Source organism: Bicyclus anynana, chromosome 15 (genome assembly GCF_947172395.1).
Source record: "Bicyclus anynana chromosome 15, ilBicAnyn1.1, whole genome shotgun sequence".
NCBI lineage: Eukaryota > Metazoa > Arthropoda > Insecta > Lepidoptera > Nymphalidae > Bicyclus > Bicyclus anynana.
The window spans coordinates 2,435,996-2,455,932 of record NC_069097.1 but is presented as its reverse complement, the minus strand read 5'-3'; the positions used below and the strand labels follow the sequence as shown (position 1 = coordinate 2,455,932).

Here is a 19,937-nt window from a genome sequence, read left to right as displayed (position 1 = left end):
ATGGATGTAGGATTAAGGAAGGAAACTTATAACTACTTGAGGCTTTCCTTCTTCGCTCAAATCAATCTCCCCGCTAAGCCAAACCTACCAGTGCAGTTCTGGACACCTATTCTAATATGATACTATGCCGTGTTATGCTAGACATTGACGATCAAGTATACCCATGTTTCTGCAGCACCCACACTGATTGTGTGTTGGTCGCTGCGTGCATGACGGCTCGACTTGACGCAGACATAAAACGTCTTCGCTGCTGTCAGCGCTGCAGAATCATCAATAGCATCATAAGGCCAAACTTTTTCCACGACTACATTCCCCCAACAATACTATATTATATGTAATATCGATGCTTTTTTTGCGTACGGTGACAGTGTACGCGCGAGGAATACGGTCCATTATAAAACGGAATACGCGTGGGAACACCTAGCGCCGGCTAATTGTGCACGTCCACGATTTATGACAAACAAACAAACAATAGCTCATTACCATGTTACAGTAATTACGTATGTGCGGCGGGCGGCGCGACGGGAATTCTGATTGCCTGGCCCTTACCGAAACTTGTGGGCACAGGTTCAGTTAGCTACTGTAGGCCCGGCGTGTACCTGACGAGTGACTCCTTTTAGGAGGGAGGTCTGGTCCTAAGAATAGGCTGATAATGACGAAAAGCTTCAGGTCTTTAAGACCATAATTAATTGTCAAGGGAAAACCTAAGAAACACATATACCGATTACATAATTAGCAGCGGTGTGCATTTCATAGATGAAAAAGTGCATTGCCTACTGCAGTATATGTCAACAGCCTAGACTGTCAATAGATGAGTATATAAATACAAGCCTCGGACAAGAGGGGGCAGTTGCACTTTGCTGCTACAGCAATACGTACCACGATGTACTAAGTAGATACAGTGTTCAACCAACTGGATGTGATACACCGAGTGATCAACCGATCACCCAGAGAGTGTGTGCAAACACTACACCTACCCTGAAGACTCATTACGAACCTGTATTGGAGAAGAAATTCTCTATTTTATACAATTTGCACGTACGAGGTACAATGGCAAACCTATTTAAAACCTGGTGAACGCCACTGCGAGTGAACAACAACTATTAACCGTCAAAAAAGAAGGGTTATTTTTCGTATGGTAAAGGCTCGCGCCTGACGAACAATCTCACCTGAATGTATTCTCAACTGCGCATGCGCCCGGTTATGTGGGACCCGTTAGCTAGTCGAGTTAACATAGGGGGCATATACCCCGGGCGATGGATACGGGGACTATGTCACCCACCGGAGATAAGTCCTCGACTTTTGACGCTTGTAGTGTTCCCGATGCGCTTTCAACACTTGAAGCCTTGTACCCGTCCATCAGGCTCAGGCATCAGAGCCTGATGTACCCGTCCATCAGGCTCAGGCGTCAGAGCCTGATGTACAGGTGCTGCTGGCTGATTTGCAGTAGCTTATGAAACATACCCGTAGCCCAGTTAACAGGCGACGACTCGGAACACCAGGGGGTTTTAGTCGGTTGAAGTCCAACATCTTATTGCCTTCCCGTGGCAAGAAGGAATCTATGAGGATTTCCCCGAGTAAAAAAGGGGGAAATATCCATGTTCTCCCTACGCTTACTACGCGGGGACACCATGGGGTTTTATTCGGTTGAAGTACGAGATAACCTTTTTGGGTCCCCGTGGCGAGAAGGTATCCATGAGGATTTCCCCACGTACATAAAAACGGAGGAAATATCCCCGTTTTCCCTACGCTAACCACGCGGGTGATTCCGCGGGGTTTCCGCTAGTCAACTATAAAAAAATCATGATAGTTTTTCAAAAATAGAACTAGTGTAAATATTATCTACGTGACAGTAGTCGTATACGTATCTCAGATAGCGATACAGCAATAGACTCGCCGCCACAGTGACCCAATGATCTCGTTACGTCAGGAATTCCGCAGATTACGGCGCCTAGCAACAGCTGGCGGCTGCGCGGACCGCGTGTCGTTCATTTATCACTTTTAGCATTGGCTACGCATGCTACAAATGCTACAATGTAGACTTTAATGACAACATTCGCTACTAGAACTCAGTATCATCATCATCATTAATATCTTAATAAGAATCCTTAGAGCCTCAAGCTTGGGCACTCAAATGTCCAGCAGCGCGGGAGGGGGGGGGGGGTGTATTTGGGGGTTTTAAATTTATATTTTAATAAAATTAGTGTTTTGTATATTTTGTCTTTTATTAAATAAGAAATTAAATATCACGTGTCTCAAACAGTGAAGGATAAACATCGTGAGGAAACCTTCATACCTGAGAATTTTCTTAATTCTCTGCGTGTGTGAAGTCTGCCAATCTGCATTGGGCCAGCGTGGTGGTCTATTGGCCTAACCCCTTTCATTCTGAGAGGAGACTCGAGCTCAGCAGTGAGCTTGATGATGATGATGATTTTCCAGTGACAGTCTTGATCGTGTAAATTATTATTAGGGTTAAGGTAAAGGACATCCTTAACCCCACACCCATTGGTCACAGGTCCGGGTATCTGCTCGGAGGTTTTCTCTCTGCCACACGATGAACCTAGCACCTGCACGGTGAATCCATGGAATGCTAAGATAGTCGTCTCATTTACATAACACAATTGCAGAAGCTGAAGAGTTTGTTTATTTGATTGAACGCGCTAATCTCAGGAACTACTGGTCACTTATCGAGAAAGGCTATAAGCTATATATTATCCCCGTATTCCTACGGGAACGGGAACCTCGCGGGAAGAACCGCGCGGCGTCAGCTAGTTTTATATAAATGTATATGTATTGATAAGCTTTTATTTAATCTGCCTTGCTACAATGTAGACTGAAAGATGTATTTGAACACTGTTTTAGCGCAACAAATGAAGCGATTTCGATAATTTATCAATATTTGCAAGTTTTTATTCATCTTTGACCTAATGCTCTCGTTACGTCGGGATTTCGGCAAGACGCCTAGCAACGGCTGGTAGCTACTGACGATTAAGTTTACCATCAATATATATATATGAGAATTTAGTATATGTACATAAAAACATAATCAATTTTAAAAAAGGTGTGATTGTAATAACATTAATGTTAGAAATAAAAATAAAATTGTTGCACACCACACTAGGTTACAAAAAAATAGTAATTCTTTTAAGGGCAATTGCATACGTTTTTATAATAAACTGCCACATGAAGCCACTGGAATGTCAAAAAGTTCAGTGTTTATTAAACGCAAGCTTTTAGTAAAGTCTTATTATAGTGTTAATGAGTATTTAAATGATAAAAAAGCTTGGTGTTAAACTGTATTATACGACTGTATGCTTAGTTTTAAATAAGTTTGTAAGATGGTGATAAATAAAAAATAAAAAAAAATTAACCTTGGCTGAGTTTGTTGTGGGCTCTTCTTGGACCAAGACGCGTTTGGAACCCTCGTAACTTTAATTTTTAGTTTTCCAATGATTATTATCACCATTATCTTAAGTTTAATATTATTACCTGACGTTTCGAAAGAGCTTGTAAACTAAGCCTATTTAAAATAAATGAATTTTGACTTTTGACTTTGACGCTGAGGGATGTTAGTAATGAAAAAAATATGGAAACCATACCTATAACCATATTACGATATTTTTTTCACCACCAACACCCCTAACTGTCCTGCAGATTTAACGGTAAACTTGATCGTGTGTGTCTGGTGTTATATATTACTTATCATGGGCTCGAGCTCCTGATGCTACAATGTAAAGTTTAGTTAAGAGAGATATCAGAAAAAAATCTTCGGTGCATTCAATAAATAGTAGTTATCTCTTTGTAACTGAGTGCGAAGCTGATGTGGCAATGGACGGGGCACATAGTTCGAAGAACCGATGGACGTTGGACAACCCAAGGTGTTGGATTGACCATGCACCGGAATTAGTAGTGTAGGTCGACCCCCACGATGGGCTGACGACATCAGGCGAGTTTAGCAGGGAATCGCTATCGGCATTGCCTTGTTTCGGTCTGAAGTGTAGTTGCTGGTGAAATTACAGGCAATTGAGGCTAAACACCTACGCCTTAGGGTGCAATGCAATATGTGCAGCTTGCATGCACTGCATGTATTGTTCTTTTATTGTCGTTGATTTTTTACTTCATTACCATTGAATTAGATCGCTTACTACACTACAAAAGAGCTGATAATTTGACGGCCTCGGCGCGGTAGATTTACAAGACGAAGTCCTGGGTTCGATCTCCGGCTGGGCCGATTGAGGTTTTCTTAATTGGTTCAGGTCTGGCGGGTGGGAGGATTCGGCCGTGGATAGTAGACCACCCTACCGGCAAAGATACGTACCGCTAAGCGATTTAGCGTTCCGGTACGATGTCGTGTAGAAATTGAAAGGGGTGTGGATTTTCATCCTCCTCCTAACAAGTTAGCCCGCTTCCATCTTAGATTGCATCATCACTTACTTGAATCATCAGGTTATATTGTAGTCAAGGGCTAACTTGTAAAGAATAAAAAAAGAAAAAAAAAATGGAATCCAAGACATTACATACAAACCTCGCGCTGGTAAAGTAAAGCTAACACCGCGCCAGACTTTACCAAACGTTGTAACAATTATTATATTATATTAAAGTAAGTACAATATATTGTAACACTGACCTCGTTTTACTCGATTATATTATACTCTATACATACAACTAAATCAATAGAATACACGTTGCTATGCTTATGTGAGTACAATACACTTATACAGGGTGCAGGAAATTTTTAAGCTCATATAACAAGTAGCTGATGCCGCCCAGTTAAGCCCGCGTGGTTCCCGTTTCCGTAGGCATACGGAGATAATATATAGCCTATAGCCTTTCTCGATAAATGGGCTATCTAACAATGAAATATTTTTTCAAATCGGAACAGTAGTTCCTGAGATTAGCGAGTTCAAGCAAACAAACTCTTCAGCTTTATAATATTAGTAAAGATTATTTTTAAAGGAGAGCGTCCTATTATTTACATTTTCTATGAACTCAAACATGTTACTAACATTTTCTTGAATTATTGTTAACTTTACAAAAAGTTTAACTTAATAAATTCGTTCATTTAGTTCAGTTTTGATCACCAATTTTAAATTAAAAAAAAATTCTTAAAAATTGTACAAATGGCCATCCATGTTCCAAATCACTCTGTATATAATAATTAAAAAAATACAACCAGTCAACGTAGTATGTTTAAACAGGTGACTTTTTTGTTAAATTATTAAATACAGTCTATAGAGGCGCCGTTGAAATAATTCAAATATTTGCTGACTTGAACGAGTATAAACTTTTTGGAGGTGTAACGAAATGAATATCTTGTCCCATAACGGATAATTTCCCGGGTGACTGTGCATGTTATCAACCCATATTCGGCTCACTGCTGAGCTCGAGTCTCGTCTCAGAGGGGTTAGGCCCATAGTTCAATGTTCACTAATTTATACATTAAAAGCAAAGATTGACTGGATATTTTATCTTATCGTATATTATTTATTATTCATTAGTAATATTTTATCGTAATTAGATGAAAATTCATACAGTTTTAGCTTTCTTACATTAAATGTGACATTTTTTAATACATGAACTATAAACATAAACGCAGAAATAACAGAGATATTAGTAATTTTGTTTAAACGCCCATACAAATCTAACGATCATTAATTGCCTAGACGTCATAAGTTCGTACCATTGTATGGGGCGTTTTTCAGGGATCCGCGGCAGCGCCGCAAATCTGACCCTTTAAATCCCTGTAGTTTCGAAAGTAATGATCGCAAATACCTTGTTACTTTTACAAAATTGCTTTACTATTAACATACTCTTAATTTATGTACAATTTAAAAAACTGTCATCATCCCTACTGAAATAATGCCGACTATCCATGAAACACATTTATTGGTGAGTTATCCCGCGTTAAAGGTGAGGAAGGTGTCGATGAATCCGCTCGCACACGTATCTCGCGATAACTGAGAGCTATTCGATGTTGTAGCGAACAAGGCCTGCCTCGTAACTCTCAACGCCGAGTAATGTGCGAGACACTTGTTCCTTTGTTGGAAGTTTCAAAACAGCGAAAGATAATACTTTTTTTTAAATAAAAATATTTGCTATATAATCAATATTCTCATTTCCCTCCAATTATTCGGTTTTTTTTTAATTTTTACAAGTTAGTCTTTGACTACAATCTTACCTGATGTAATGTGATGATGCAATCTAAGATGGAAGCGGGCTAACTTGTTAGGAGGAGGATGAAAATCCACACCCCTTTCGGTTTCTACACGACATCGTACCGAAACGCTAAACGCTTGGCGGTACGTTTTTGCCGGTAGGGTGGTAACTAGCCACGGCCGAAGCTTCTCACCAGCCAGACCTGGACCAAATAAGAAAACCTTAATCGGCCCCGCCGGGTTTCGAACCCAGGACCTCCGTCTTGTAAATCCACCGCGCATACCACTGCGGAGGCCGTCAATGACATTTCATGATGACATTTCTCAGTTGATTTGATGTTTATTTTAATAGGTTGTTATGAAAGACCAAAATAGTGAATAGGCTAGCAGTAGTAGTACTAATTAAAAATTTTTTGGTAATCAATTAGTATTTTTTTAACTGTCATTTATAATTTTATTTTTAATACATTACTTTGTCGTTATTAACCCATATTCGGTTCATGCTGAGCTCGAGTCTCTCTCAGAATGAGAGGGGTTAGGCCAAAGTCCACCACGCTGGCCCAATACGGATTGGCAGACTTCACACACGCAGAGAAATAAGAAAATTCTCTGGTATGCAGGTTTCCTCACGATGTTTATCTTTCACTGTTTTGAGACAATAATATTTAATTTCTTAAAATGCACACAACTGAAAAGTTGGAGGTGCATGCCTCGGACCGGCTTCGAACCCACACCGTCCTGAATCGGAGACAGAGGTCATATCACGGCTCTTCATACATTACTTAACTAATATTAAAGTTAAGGCATACTTGTTATTCAATCAGAGTTTTTGACACAAATTTTAGTTTATCTGCCTTTCGAACCACGGAACCCTCTGTCCGTCATGTAACAAACCAACCACCAAACTTACGAGGCTATTTAAATATGTGCGAACATAATTTCAAATAAATTGATAATTTTTATATAAACAGACGCAAAATAAAACAGGTATTAATAAATAATAATAATAGTGGTCGGGCCGGATTTGGCCGAAATGTCGTTTGATTCAATAAACTCGTCGATAGTGGTCGAGTGGTCACATTGACCTTGCCACCATTCACCGATATTCGCGACATGATAACCCACGCAGAGCCCAAGCGGATAACACAAACAAAACACACTCATCACTGATATAATAACCTACTAAATATAATGAATCGAGTCGCAATAACTCAGTGGTAATAGTAGGGGAGCCGAAGAGTGGATTTTTGCAGTTACTTGAGCGCTTCAGACGAACATAAGGGATTCAAACAAACAATCAAACAAACAATCAAACAAACAATCAAACAAACAAACAAACTCTTCAGCTTTATAGTAGTATTATGTATTATATATAAATAAGAATATTTGCCATATAACCAATGTTCTCATTTCCCTCCAATTATTCAGAAAGATTGTGATAGGTTTGGAAACTACAATAGTCGAGCAGTCTAATTCACTAACTTTGACGTATGTTATAGTCTGGCATTTTCGTTGATGACACTCCCATGATATGCGGGCGACGGGGGGAGAGACTGCGTGGGTGTAAATCGTGCGTGCGGGGAAGTGAGGTGCATCAGTCGTAGGTTTTTCATAAGGGATTCAATCAAACAAACTCTTCAGCTTTATAATAGTGTTATATATTATATATAGAATATAGATATAGGTTAAGTAGTCGGGTTATAGTTTCAGACTTTATTTTTTACAACTCGCTTATATATTGTTAGAGAAATCTATGAAAGACTTAAATGAACGTAATCGGATGTTGTTACCTACTATCTAGTAATAGTAGGGGAGCCGAAGAGGGATTTTTGCAGTTACTCGAGCGTGTCAGATGAACATAAGGGAGTATACCTTGCACGTTGATCAGTACCTCCACCAAGTACGAGCCCTTGATATTGGTGGGTACGTTTAGGGCAACCAAAAAAAAACTAACTTCAGAAATACTCAACCAGCATGTCAGATTAAGATAAAGTAGGTGAGTTAGTAGCTAAAAGTTGTGCATTTCGAGATTACCACACTGCTCCCAATACGGTTCGACGGGCTTAAACGATTGGGTAAATTCTTTTAAACACCCATTGTCAAATGATAATGTTATTGATGACAGAGACCGACGCTTAATGCTAGCCACTCACCATCCGTTAAACCCACATGCTGATCGCGACCAACACATGATAAGTTTTATCCTCGGCTGTCAAGCCGTTAGCGCTACAGGCATGTGAGCTTACTTGATCGTCAGTGGCTGACATAACCGAGGTACCGGAGTGTAACATCAATATCCTACTCCGTGCTAAAAATTTGACTGAAAATTTCTAAGAAGAAAAGCTTTGTAGTCCTACCCAGGACTTTAAATATTTTCTTGTTTAATTTTTAGACACGTTTTTATGTAGTTGAGTTATAGTTTCAGACTTTATTTTGTACTACTCCTTTATAAATTGTTAGAGAAATCTATGAAAGATTTAAATGAACGTAATCGGACGTTGTTACCTACTATCTAGTAGGTATTTACGTTAGGCTTACGTTCGCAGTAAGTGAGTACGCTCTCATGAATGGAGCGTTTGTGAATGGCGGGCGGACGTGACGTCACAATGGCGTCGGTGCGCACACGCACCCTGGGCGCCAACAACTCGCACACTTAGAGCAGCGACACACTATCGACAAGTTGTAAGACAAACTCGGTGACACATATTACACATACAAATTGTCGTAGGGGTATGCTGATGACTTTATTTCTCAATCTTTTTTTTTAATTTTTTTGTCTGTCTGTCTGAGTTTCTGTTGGTCCGGGCTAATGCTTGAACCAATTTCAATATGTCACTAGAAGATAGAAAAGAAACATAAGCAACATATTTATTATGACTACTTTTTATCCATAAAAAATCATGGTCTCCGCGGGTTTTATGAAAAACTGAATTTCACATCGACGAAGGCTAGTAAAAAATAATATTTTAAATGTATAAAATAGTTCGTACTCCAGAGTTTGTTATTTTACATGCTAGAGTCAACTATTCTAAAACACTAATACACACAAATTGGCTTCATAAAATAACCTGATTCAACATTTCAATAGACGATATGCATTAATGAATATTAATTTATTTAGCCGATATTTTAAAGCGATAAAAAGTCGCCAACGTACAGGTACGGCCTGAAATGTATTCATTGTGTACAAAGCTAATTTTAATCACATATCTCACGATGCAGTCGGCTAGGGCAGCGGAGTTGGTGAGCAACATTCATGAGATAATATCGATAGTATTACTTTATGATATCGATATTTAGAAGCGACAAAATGGTTCTTGCAACCATTTATTGTTTACAAAATTGCAGTTTTTATATGAAATTTCACGTACCATTCGCGTCGTTCAGCGAAGTATGTGCGGCAGCATTCATGAAAAAATATCGATAGTGTTACTTTAATCTATTTTAGAAGCGACTAAAAGTCGCTAATGTGTTTCGAGCCTAACGATTATTTCTATCATTCATTGTTATGTTAGCTGCAATTTTTATCAAAGATCTCAGGATGCACTCGCGAAGCAATGTAGTGAGCAACGTTTATGAATGAATCGTAACGATATTTTATGAAATCGATATTTAGAAGCGACAAAATGGTTTTTTCAACCATTTATTGTTTACAAAACTGAAGTTTTTATCAGAGAATTAACGCTGCATTCGCGTATGTTCAGCGAAGTAGGTGATTATTATTTAACAAGTATATGAATAGTGTTACTTTAATAGATTTTAGTTGCGACTGAAAGTCGCTAATGTGTGTGAAGCCTAACAGCTATTTCAACCATTCATTGTTTACAAAGCTGCAATTTTTATCAAAGATCTCACGATGCACTCGCGTGGCGCAGTAGGTAAGCAACGTTCATGAATGAATGTTATAGGTATTTTATGCAATCAATGCCACTTTGCCAGTTATCTCATTAACTGTTGCCCGGCAAAGTTATTTATAGTTATGTATAATTTATTTTTTTATTTTTAACACCTAGTGTTTTATGTTTTTTCTTTTGTGTAGGTATATGTTGACTTTGAATTGACTTGATGCTTGATAATGATTGCAAAACACATTGAGATTACATAAATCATTATTTATTAATACAACGTCCATTTCCTACCTTATAGTTGGTACATTTTCCAGGAAGGAGCGAATAGGCATCTTTTATGCAAGCGCGGTCCAACTTAGACCTTATTACTGCTTTCCAATAAGTCGGCCATTGACGGTCAATTATTCTCACGTTTCTGCAGCGCAAACGACAGCGAAGACGTTTCATAAGTCGATACGTCGTGCACGCAGCGACCAATACACGATCAGTTATAGTTGTGGATGCTTGATGAATTAGAATTCTGGTATACACTCAATACCTTACAGCGCCTGGTCTATATGGAAAACTTTGGTTTAGGTAGATCATGTCAAGTGGTTTAGGTAGACCATGCGAGACATACGTATAATCTCTAATACGAGACATCCTTGTAGTATCATTCCAGTAAGGGTTTATTCACACGAGCAGCACGATACCAACGGCAGCGGCAACTGCTACCGAAGACTGCAGTCGACTGCCGTCGGAGGCAGTTGACTGCAGTCGTCGGTAGCAGTCGTCTTTAAGTCCGGCGCATAGTTACGGCAACGATAATTTACAAACGGACTGCGTAGTTTTTTTGCGCTGTTCATCAAACGTCCACAGCGTAAAAAAATATACGCCAATTTTTGTACACACTATCAATAAACTGCACCAACAGTGCAATCCGTTTGTGCAGTTTAATCGAGCATATGTACCTAATTGATTGTTACTTTTTTAATTTTGAACTATTCATTGCAATGTGTAGTTTATGAGTGTAATAGTCCAGGAGAGTCGTGAGAAAACGCAAAATTCCTGGCATTCCTTTCCTACCTACAGCACGCCAATAAAACTGCATGCGAAGTATGCTACTTATATGTATGTTCTTCATTGTGCAGGCTGACTTGTGACCATAACAGAATGACCCACTAGCAGGAATGCGGTTCATACATAATTTCAATGTACTTATATCGTGAAAAATATGTGTTATGATATTTTATTGGCTTTAGAGTTATTTTATTTTCGACTCTCTAAGAAGGATTATGTTTTTGTAAGTATTTTTCAATAGTAATAGTTGAAAGACCATGCAGATGGTAAATCAAAAACTTTTGCCTAAACAGAGCTACACATCACAGGGCATGCATTTTAGGTGTCCTACAAAAAGTTAGCACGATGTAATGTTACCCAGTTTCGTGTTAACTCCGAAAACACAGAATAAATAATGATACAGAATAAGTCTATACAAACAACGCGATGAGGCTGGTAACCCCATAAAAAAAACAAACGTCACGCGTCTCCTTAACTCTTTTCACAATTTTGAACCCAGGACCTCAAGATCCGAAATCAGATAGGCTAACCCAATGAGGCAGTTACAAAATAATTCAACATCATCATCATTAGCAACCCATTTCCGGCTCACGGTTGAGCACGATAGTTGGGTCGATATGATAACCTCCTTTTGAAGTCTGTCGAAAATAAAAGTCGCAAAGATTTGACCTGAATGCCTGAATAATGGAAGTGTTCAATATTTGATAGTACAGGTATGTCTGTACCGAGAGCAGTTGGCACAGCGTCTAGTTTGCTGCAGTGAGGCGTCCGCGCCACTGCAGACCGTTACGTGATCGCCCCGCCTCGATGCAGATGCCGGACTGTGTTTTAACCATGGATTTATATTTAACTAGATGCCGTCACTGTTCATTATCAACACAAATTCGGCTCCCTGCTGAACCTAACTCCTGTCAGAATCAGAGGGGTGAGGCTAACACACGAAGAGCATTAAGAAAATGCAGGTTTCCTCACGTTGTTTTTCTTTCAACGTTTGAGACACGTGATATTTAATTTCTTAAATTGCACACAACTGAAAAGTTGGAGGTGCCCCGGACCGGATTTAAGTCCGCACCCTCCGGAATCGGAGGCAGAGGTAATGGGCTATCATCATTATCAACCCATATTTGGCTCACTGCTGAGCTCGAGACTCCTTTCAGGATGAGATGGGGTTAGGCCAATAGTCTACCACGCTAGCCCAATGCGGATTGGCAGACTTCACACACGCAGATTATTAAGAAAAAATTCTGATCTGCAGGTTTCCTCACGATGTTTTCCTTCACCGTCTGAGACACGTGTTATTTAATTTCTTAAAATGCACACAACTGAAAAGTTGGAGGTACCCTGGGCCAGATTTAAGCCCACACCCTCCGGAATCGGAGGCAGAGGTCAATATCCACTGGGCTATCACGGCTCTGTAAATACCGTATACCGCCACTGTAAGTGATGATTAAAATTTAATCTGTATGTTTATTAGGGGTTGCCATGGTTTCTCTGGTTGCTTATAATCTACGACACCGAGAAGATAGCAGCTTAAAGAGGCATAAGCGGCTATATGTGGTAGTAAGTAGCAGAAGTAATTTCGTACCCTTAGACGAGCACTAGAAGCATAGTGCACGGAGGCAACGGCGAGTTTTAGTGAGTTCTCGGAGTCTACCAAAATTCACCACGCCACAAGGGGGTTTTAGTGGTAAGTCTCACATAACCCGTCTTCTCCCCCAGTAAGTCTGGTATATTAGAAAGAGACTTCCCCCCGTGACAAAAAAAAGGGGTTGCCATGAACTGTCTAACGACTGGAGACATTATTTGTTGTTATTGATCCCCCCCAAAGTAACCATGTCCAAAGTATCGGCTTAGATAATATTAGGTTCTTTTAGTGACATAAGCCTGGTTATCACACTCTTAAACTCGATGATTATTTAATAATTTAGATATGTCGCTATAATCACATCACTTTTTGCGGTGATTTTATAGGCACGTAACATATCTATGGTATAAAATAATCATTGACTGTAACTATAAAATTGATAAGTCGTGTATTTTTTGCTAGCGGGTTTTTTCAATTGGTACAGATTTTATAAGTAGGTATACACTTTTAACCCTTGGCGGCGTTATACCCAGAAGTTATCAGATATAATTTAATTATTTGGATAATTTTATCTATTTTAACATTGAGATCGACATACAAAGTCGTACCATCTATTATTAATTACATGTATAATGTATTATAAGGTTTTTATTGAACGTGCCGTTGTTTACCCGCGTAAGTTTCGTTTTCGTATTATACGGGGATAATATGTAGCCCATGTTACTCTCTGATAATGTAGCTTTCCATTGGTGAAAGAATTTTTCAAATCGGTTCAGCAGTTTTTGTAAATTTAGGTAGGGGTAGGAGTAGGGTAGGGGTAGGCTTGAGTAGTATGGTATGGTAGGTGTAGGGAGAAGTAGGGTTGGGTAGGGGTAGGGTTTCACGCGGACGAAGTCGAGGGCCTTCGATGATGATGATAATGAAAGATGATAATTAAAATCCGCTAATATCTCCATTAACAACCCTAATATTCAAATTTAATTTGAATTCAAAGTAACACTCTGAATTTAAACTACTTTGAATTTAAATTGAGTCAACGAGCCCTTTTGAATCAACGAAGTTATGTCTGCTGGTAATTTTGGCCAGTGTTGTATTAATTTGTTGAATCTGCTATAGGCAGATATAATAGGCTTGACGGCCTTAGTGGCACAGTGGTATGCGCTGTGGAATTACAGGACGGAGGTCCTGAGTTTGATCCCCAGGTAGGCCGATTGAGGTTTTCTTAATTGGCCCAGGTTCCGGTACGATGAAAATCAACACCCATTCGGTTTCTACACGAAACCGAAATGGGTGTTGATTTTCATCCTACGCCTAAGAAGTTAGCCCGCTTCTATCTAAGATTGCATCATCATTTACCATTAGGTGAGATTGCAGTCAAGGGCTAACTTGTAAAGAACAAAAAGATCCTGGTAAGTTAGAGCCGTTATAGCCCAGTGGATATGCCTCCAATTCTGGAGAATGTGGGTTCGAATCCGGTCCAGGGCATGCACGTCCAACTTTTTAGTTGTGTGAATTTTAAGAAATTAAATATCACGTGTCTCAAACGGTGAAGGAAAACATCGTGAGGAAATCTGTATACCAGATAATTTTCTTTATTCTCTGCGTGTGTGAAGTCTGCCAATCCGCATTGGGCCAGCGTTGTGGATTATTGGCCTAAATCCTCTCATTCTTGAGCTCAGCAGTGAGACGAATAAGGGTTGATTGACAATGATGTTACTTTGCGAAAATGTATCTTTCTATGGTAAAAGAATTTTCAAAATCAGACTCAGTAGATCCAACCTCACAAACTTTACCTACTTCTTGCTTACCTATATTAGTATAGACGTATAGATGAGCACACATATACGTATATGTGAGTGTGTGCGCGTCTGTGACGTAATGATCCCTGCCTTTATCACCACTTGTCAGGCGAGATCGTAGTCAAGCGCAAACTTGTCACTGACGGAAAAAAGGAGGAATTGGTTGAGCGCGCGGCGGCGCGGCGCGGAGGGTCTCGCTGGCTGGTCGGCGTCGGATCGACTTCCGCGGGTCTTTAACCGCGGCCAAGGATTTCGTAGTTTGCCAGTGTGCGCGTATCTGACCTTGGCTTTACTATCCGACGCTCGGGTGGCCATGACTTCCTTGTTGCCAATCGCGCCGTCTCATTGCCAGCTTCTTTGTTGCGTTGTTAGAAACGGCGCGTTAGAGTTTACTGAAGGTTTTATATTTTAATTTCAATTTATTATCACGAAATTACGGCTCATTAGCTCAATGTGGTGGATTGAAATTCCATAACTTATAGGTTATATTACGTTTCTCCTCCAAATAAATGAAGCTTACTTAGGCGGAACACTGAAAGTACAAGAATGGGTCTAACGGATCGTTCTGAACCGAAGGGCTCAGTCCGGATTTTTTAAAACAAACTGAAACCCAAATCGTAGTCGAGGAACTCCCTAGTTTCGTGAGTACGATTTGAGATTATACTAAGTGTTCATTTACACGAGCGGCAGCTCCGACGGCCTCCGTGGCGCAGTGGTATGCGCGGTGGATTTACAAGACGGAGGTCCTGGGTTCGATCCCCGGCTGGGCAGATTGAGATTTTCTTAATTTGTCCAGGTCTGGCTGGTGGGAGGCTTCGGCCGTGGCTAGTTACCGTACCGGCAAAGACGTACCGCCAAGCGATTTAGCGTTCCGGTACGGTGCCGTGTAGAAACTGAAAGGGGTGTGGATTTTCATCCTCCTCCTAACAAGTTAGCCCGCTTCCTTAATGCTAATTCCTTGTAATTGTTAACGCTTAGTGGCTAAATGTGGCTTGGAGTTGAACCAAAGCATTTGGTTAATATCACTTTTCTAAATTCACAACTATCAAAATATACTTATAGACGTTTTAAAGTCAAATAGTGGTGGACTACAAAACCAATTTTGTAATTCAAAAACCCTTGGAGGTTCTTCGGCTGACTTGAAAACGATCTATTGTCCAAAAAACACCAAAACCATGGTCACACGACAATGGTATCGCGAACGCGGCCCCTTCGATAAACCCCGAATTATTTATCGTATTATTATAACTACACACAAGTACACATAGCACGTATGTGTGTTTGTTATATAATATGTGTAAATAGCCGGCCAGGTTTTCCGTTCCCACTACACGCACAATATCGGATATCTTTGTTAGGAAAGGGTCAGCCGAATTCTAAACGTTTGTATAATAATTTTTCCACCGAACTCATACATATTTCAGTCGCGAATATGCTAGAATAATAACTTTGTTTTATTTAATTAGCATATTTCTATTGTAATAACTTTAATAGGTACTCGTAGGTACATAGCTAATATACCATTAAGGTGCGTACACATTGCAAGATTTTTCAATTTGACATAACGATCATCCGAAGTGTTCGACCGATGAAAGTACGGCCAGACAGACGGACAACAAAATGATCTTATAAGGGTTCCATTTATTTCCTTTTAAGGTACGGAACTCTAAAACAACATTAAAATTGAACAATAAAGACTTCAACATCTTTGAACCCTCGCATAGATACTATCCTCGTACACCTCTACAGTCTATGCTCTACAGCTAGTCTATACTCTATGGTCTATTAGCATGATAAACGCGTAGACTCGCCGCCGCCATGGCGTGTTAGCCCCATAGCAACGTTTCTATTATCTGACGATTTATTGGTATGGATGAGTTAGCGAAATCGCCCAAAACTAATACTTACTATCTACGTAAACGATGTGTACATAGTCGGCGAAGATTTTGTTGTCTTTTTACCCCATTGCGCAAGGGAGGGTTATGTGTTTATCAGTCTACGTATGTTTGTTCTGTGACGCTCTAGAGCAGGGTTTCTCAAACTTTCGGCTCCACGAACCCCTGTTTAAAATTTCCAAGTGACAGCGAACCCCTTACTAGCTATAATAAAAACCCCTTACTAATCCCCCCCCATGAAAAAAAAATACTTTTACAGTTGAAAATAAGGTTTTTATTTGAATAAAAGGTAACACATAAAGTACCAAAAGAAATGTCTTTGTAATATTAATGAGATGGGTACCTATGCTTGTTTCTCGTTGCAAATGGATTCAATGTTAGAAGTAATTTTGGACAAATTTAACCTAAATTTATTCTGACTCGGTATCAATTATCAAGCCACCTTTACGTAAATCTTGTCGCGAACCCCCTGCCGTCGAAAGGCGAGCCCCTAGGGGTTCGCGTACCACACTTTGAGAAACCCTGCTCTAGAGAACAATCGCGGGGGGCAGTTTGTTGATTCTTAAGTCAATCGATTTGTTACAGGCGCCTAAGTATCAATTAGGGTTCGTTTACACGAGCACCAACTTGCCAACAGCAGCTGGCAACTGCCGCCGAGACAACGGCAATTGCAGTCGACTAATGTCGCCGACTGCAGTCGTCAATAGCAGTTGCTGCTCGTGTAAATGAACCCTAAAGTAGTGAGAGTAATGCCACAAAATACACATGTTAAATACTCTTAATACAGTTTCAGGGTCTGGACGTGTGGTGACTTTTAAAGGTATCCAAATCGCACTGTCGTCTTTACGTACGTCTTTGCCATAAGGTGGTAACTAGCCACGGCCGAGTCAATTTAGAAAATATACAATCCTAACCGAACGAGCTAGGAATCGAACTCTGGACCTATTTGTTGAGAAGCACAGCACTACCAACAGCGCCAGAACTACATGGTCCTACGAGCATGAGCGGGCAATCATTCAGCCTTCTTAAAAGAGGCATGCCTAACTGTCACGTTTTCTTATTCCGTGACAAGTTTTTTTTTTAAATTATATTCTATACAATATTCCAGAGAAAATGTCTCTCCAGACCAACACGTTGGCCCCAATACGTTGGCGTTGGACTCGACGCTGACTAGTCTACATATCATAAATGAGTATGTTGACAATTACGTCACTGAATAGTATGTTTAGACCATTTTTATCATTCTTGTAATTACTATAAGAAAAGTAAAACAATTTTTTTTTATTCTTTACAAGTTAGCCCTTAACTACAATCTCACCTGATAGTAAGTGATGATGCAATCTAAGATGGAAGCGGGCTATCTTGTTATGAGGAGGATGAAAATCCACACCCCTTTTGGTTTCTACACGACATCATACCGGAACCCTAAATCGCTTGGCGGTACGTCTTTGTCGGTAGGGTGGTAGCCACGGCCGAAGCCTCCCACCAGACAAGTGCTGTCTAAATAGGATCAGACCTCCCAAACCTCTTTATTTAATTACTTATAGAGTGTAGAACTTTTCTCACATGCATAAGTCAAGGCAACGAAAACAAGCGGACGAAGTTGGCACGCGTCCTCCGGACCAGTTATATGTACGGCGTTGGTGGTCACTTTGTATAAGTCACCTGAATTGATATGTTTACTGCTACTCTTACTAAGTAATGAAGACTTTACACGATGAAAGTATGCACGGTTTACATTGCGTGCTTTATACGCTTAAGAAATAAATTGTATTATGTTGAAGACGCATTGTACTTTTTATTGTTTACCTATACTTATAACAAAACTGCGCCGTGATAGCCCAGTGGATGACCTCTGCCTCCGATTAGGGAGGGCGTAGGTTCGAATTCGGTCCGGGGCATGCACCTCTTTTTAGTTATGTGCATTTTAAGAAATTAATTATCACGTGTCTCAAACGGTGAAGGAAAACATCGTGAGGAAACCTGCACATAGGAGAATTTTCTTAATTCTCGTTCGTGTGTGTAGTTTGCCAATCCGCATTGGGCCAGCGTGGTGGACTATTGGCCTAACCCCTCTCAAACTGAGAGGAGACTCGAGCTCAGCAGTGAGCTGAATGTGGGTTGTTAATGGTGATGATGAATCAAAGTTGAACAATTTGTTACAAAATTAAACTAACCTTAAAATCTTCCGTCTATTATTAGGATGCAGTCTCGATGCCATCACAGGATCAATCGCCTTCAATTTGGAATGTATCTCTTCATTTGTAAACTTGCTTTCATTGTCTACGTCTTGTTTTAGCGTTTCTCTGTCTATCACTTTATCTTCTTCATATTTTGTGAAAGAAATGTTATCTTTAATTTCCGAATTCAATATTGATTCTTGGTCTTCTAAATTCTGTTTTTCACTTTTATCTTCTGTTTCTTGTTTTAAAACCACAACATTTTTTGGGTTATCAGATTCTTTGGCAAGTTTTTTATTACTTTCTTCATTTATAGGATCAGTTTCATAAAAATCTCTTTTCCTTTTACTTCTATCCCATAGTAGTTCTTCAGTGTCATCTGTATGTTCTACAAGTATCTGATATACAATGGATTCTATGTAATAGTTGGTACCGCCGACTATTATCGGTATTTTGCCCTGTTTTGTCAAATTGTCTATCTGTGGGTTTGAGTTAAGAACATAAAATAAATATATTTATGTATAATGTATATAATTATCTTTTTAACCACTAACGTAAATACGAGTGGTGTTAGTATGTCAACATTTTATATTAAAGTTAAATTATATACTATTGTAAGTTTAGAATTATTCGTCAAATGGCACTTACTGCTTATAATAATTTTATTCTCATATATTTATTTATTTATTTATTTACAAACTTACACTAACATTACAGGTTATCCCCAATTCGCTAGTGTAGCCATATACACTTTACAATAAACAAAAAATTAACTTAAAACTAATTATCTAGGTACTATAACAAATAGCCCACTGGGCAGCCTTTGTGAGTTCACTCAAAGTACAATGAAATAAATCTATGTTGTCAGCGACGATGTTGAGAGTATATGTTGAAGCAGAGACGGATATATTATCTATCTATACATATATAAGGGTAGGGGTTGGGTAGGGGTAGGGGTAGGGTAGAGAAGGGGTAGGGTAGGGTAGGGGTAGTTGAAAGTTTACATCGAGATTCACGCGGACGAAGTGGCAGGCGTCCACTAGTTATATCATATAAGTTTTTTTTTTTTTTTATTCTTTACAAGTTAGCCCTTGACTACAATCTCACCTGATGGTAAGTGATGATGTAGTCTAAGATGGAAGCGGGCTAACTTGTTAGGAGGAGGATGAAAATCCACACCCCTTTCGGTTTCTACACGGCATCGTACCGGAACGCTAAATCGCTTGGCGGTACGTCTGTGCCGGTAGGGTGGTAACTAGCCACGGCCGAAGCCTCCCACCAGCCAAAAAAAGTAAAGATAAGCAACTTAGTTGTCAGCGACCGTTGAAGTTGGGAACTAAAACGAGATACTTTTTATGCTTTTAACTGTCGAATCGTAGTTATACGTAGATATGACTTGATAGCTTCGTAATAATA

At 39.6% G+C, this 19,937-nt stretch overlaps 1 protein-coding gene across 2 annotated transcripts in view; it reads right to left on the bottom strand.

Moving 5' to 3' along the window:
• LOC112046289 (tRNA dimethylallyltransferase) overlaps positions 1 to 19,937 on the bottom strand; it is a 270,203-nt gene that overhangs the window by 106,473 nt on the left and 143,793 nt on the right. For both annotated transcript variants that reach the window (XM_052885840.1, XM_024082887.2), the window contains one exon: positions 18,519 to 19,000. In XM_052885840.1, the coding sequence (XP_052741800.1) occupies positions 18,519 to 19,000 (482 nt within the window). The remainder of the gene's footprint in view (positions 1 to 18,518; positions 19,001 to 19,937) is intronic.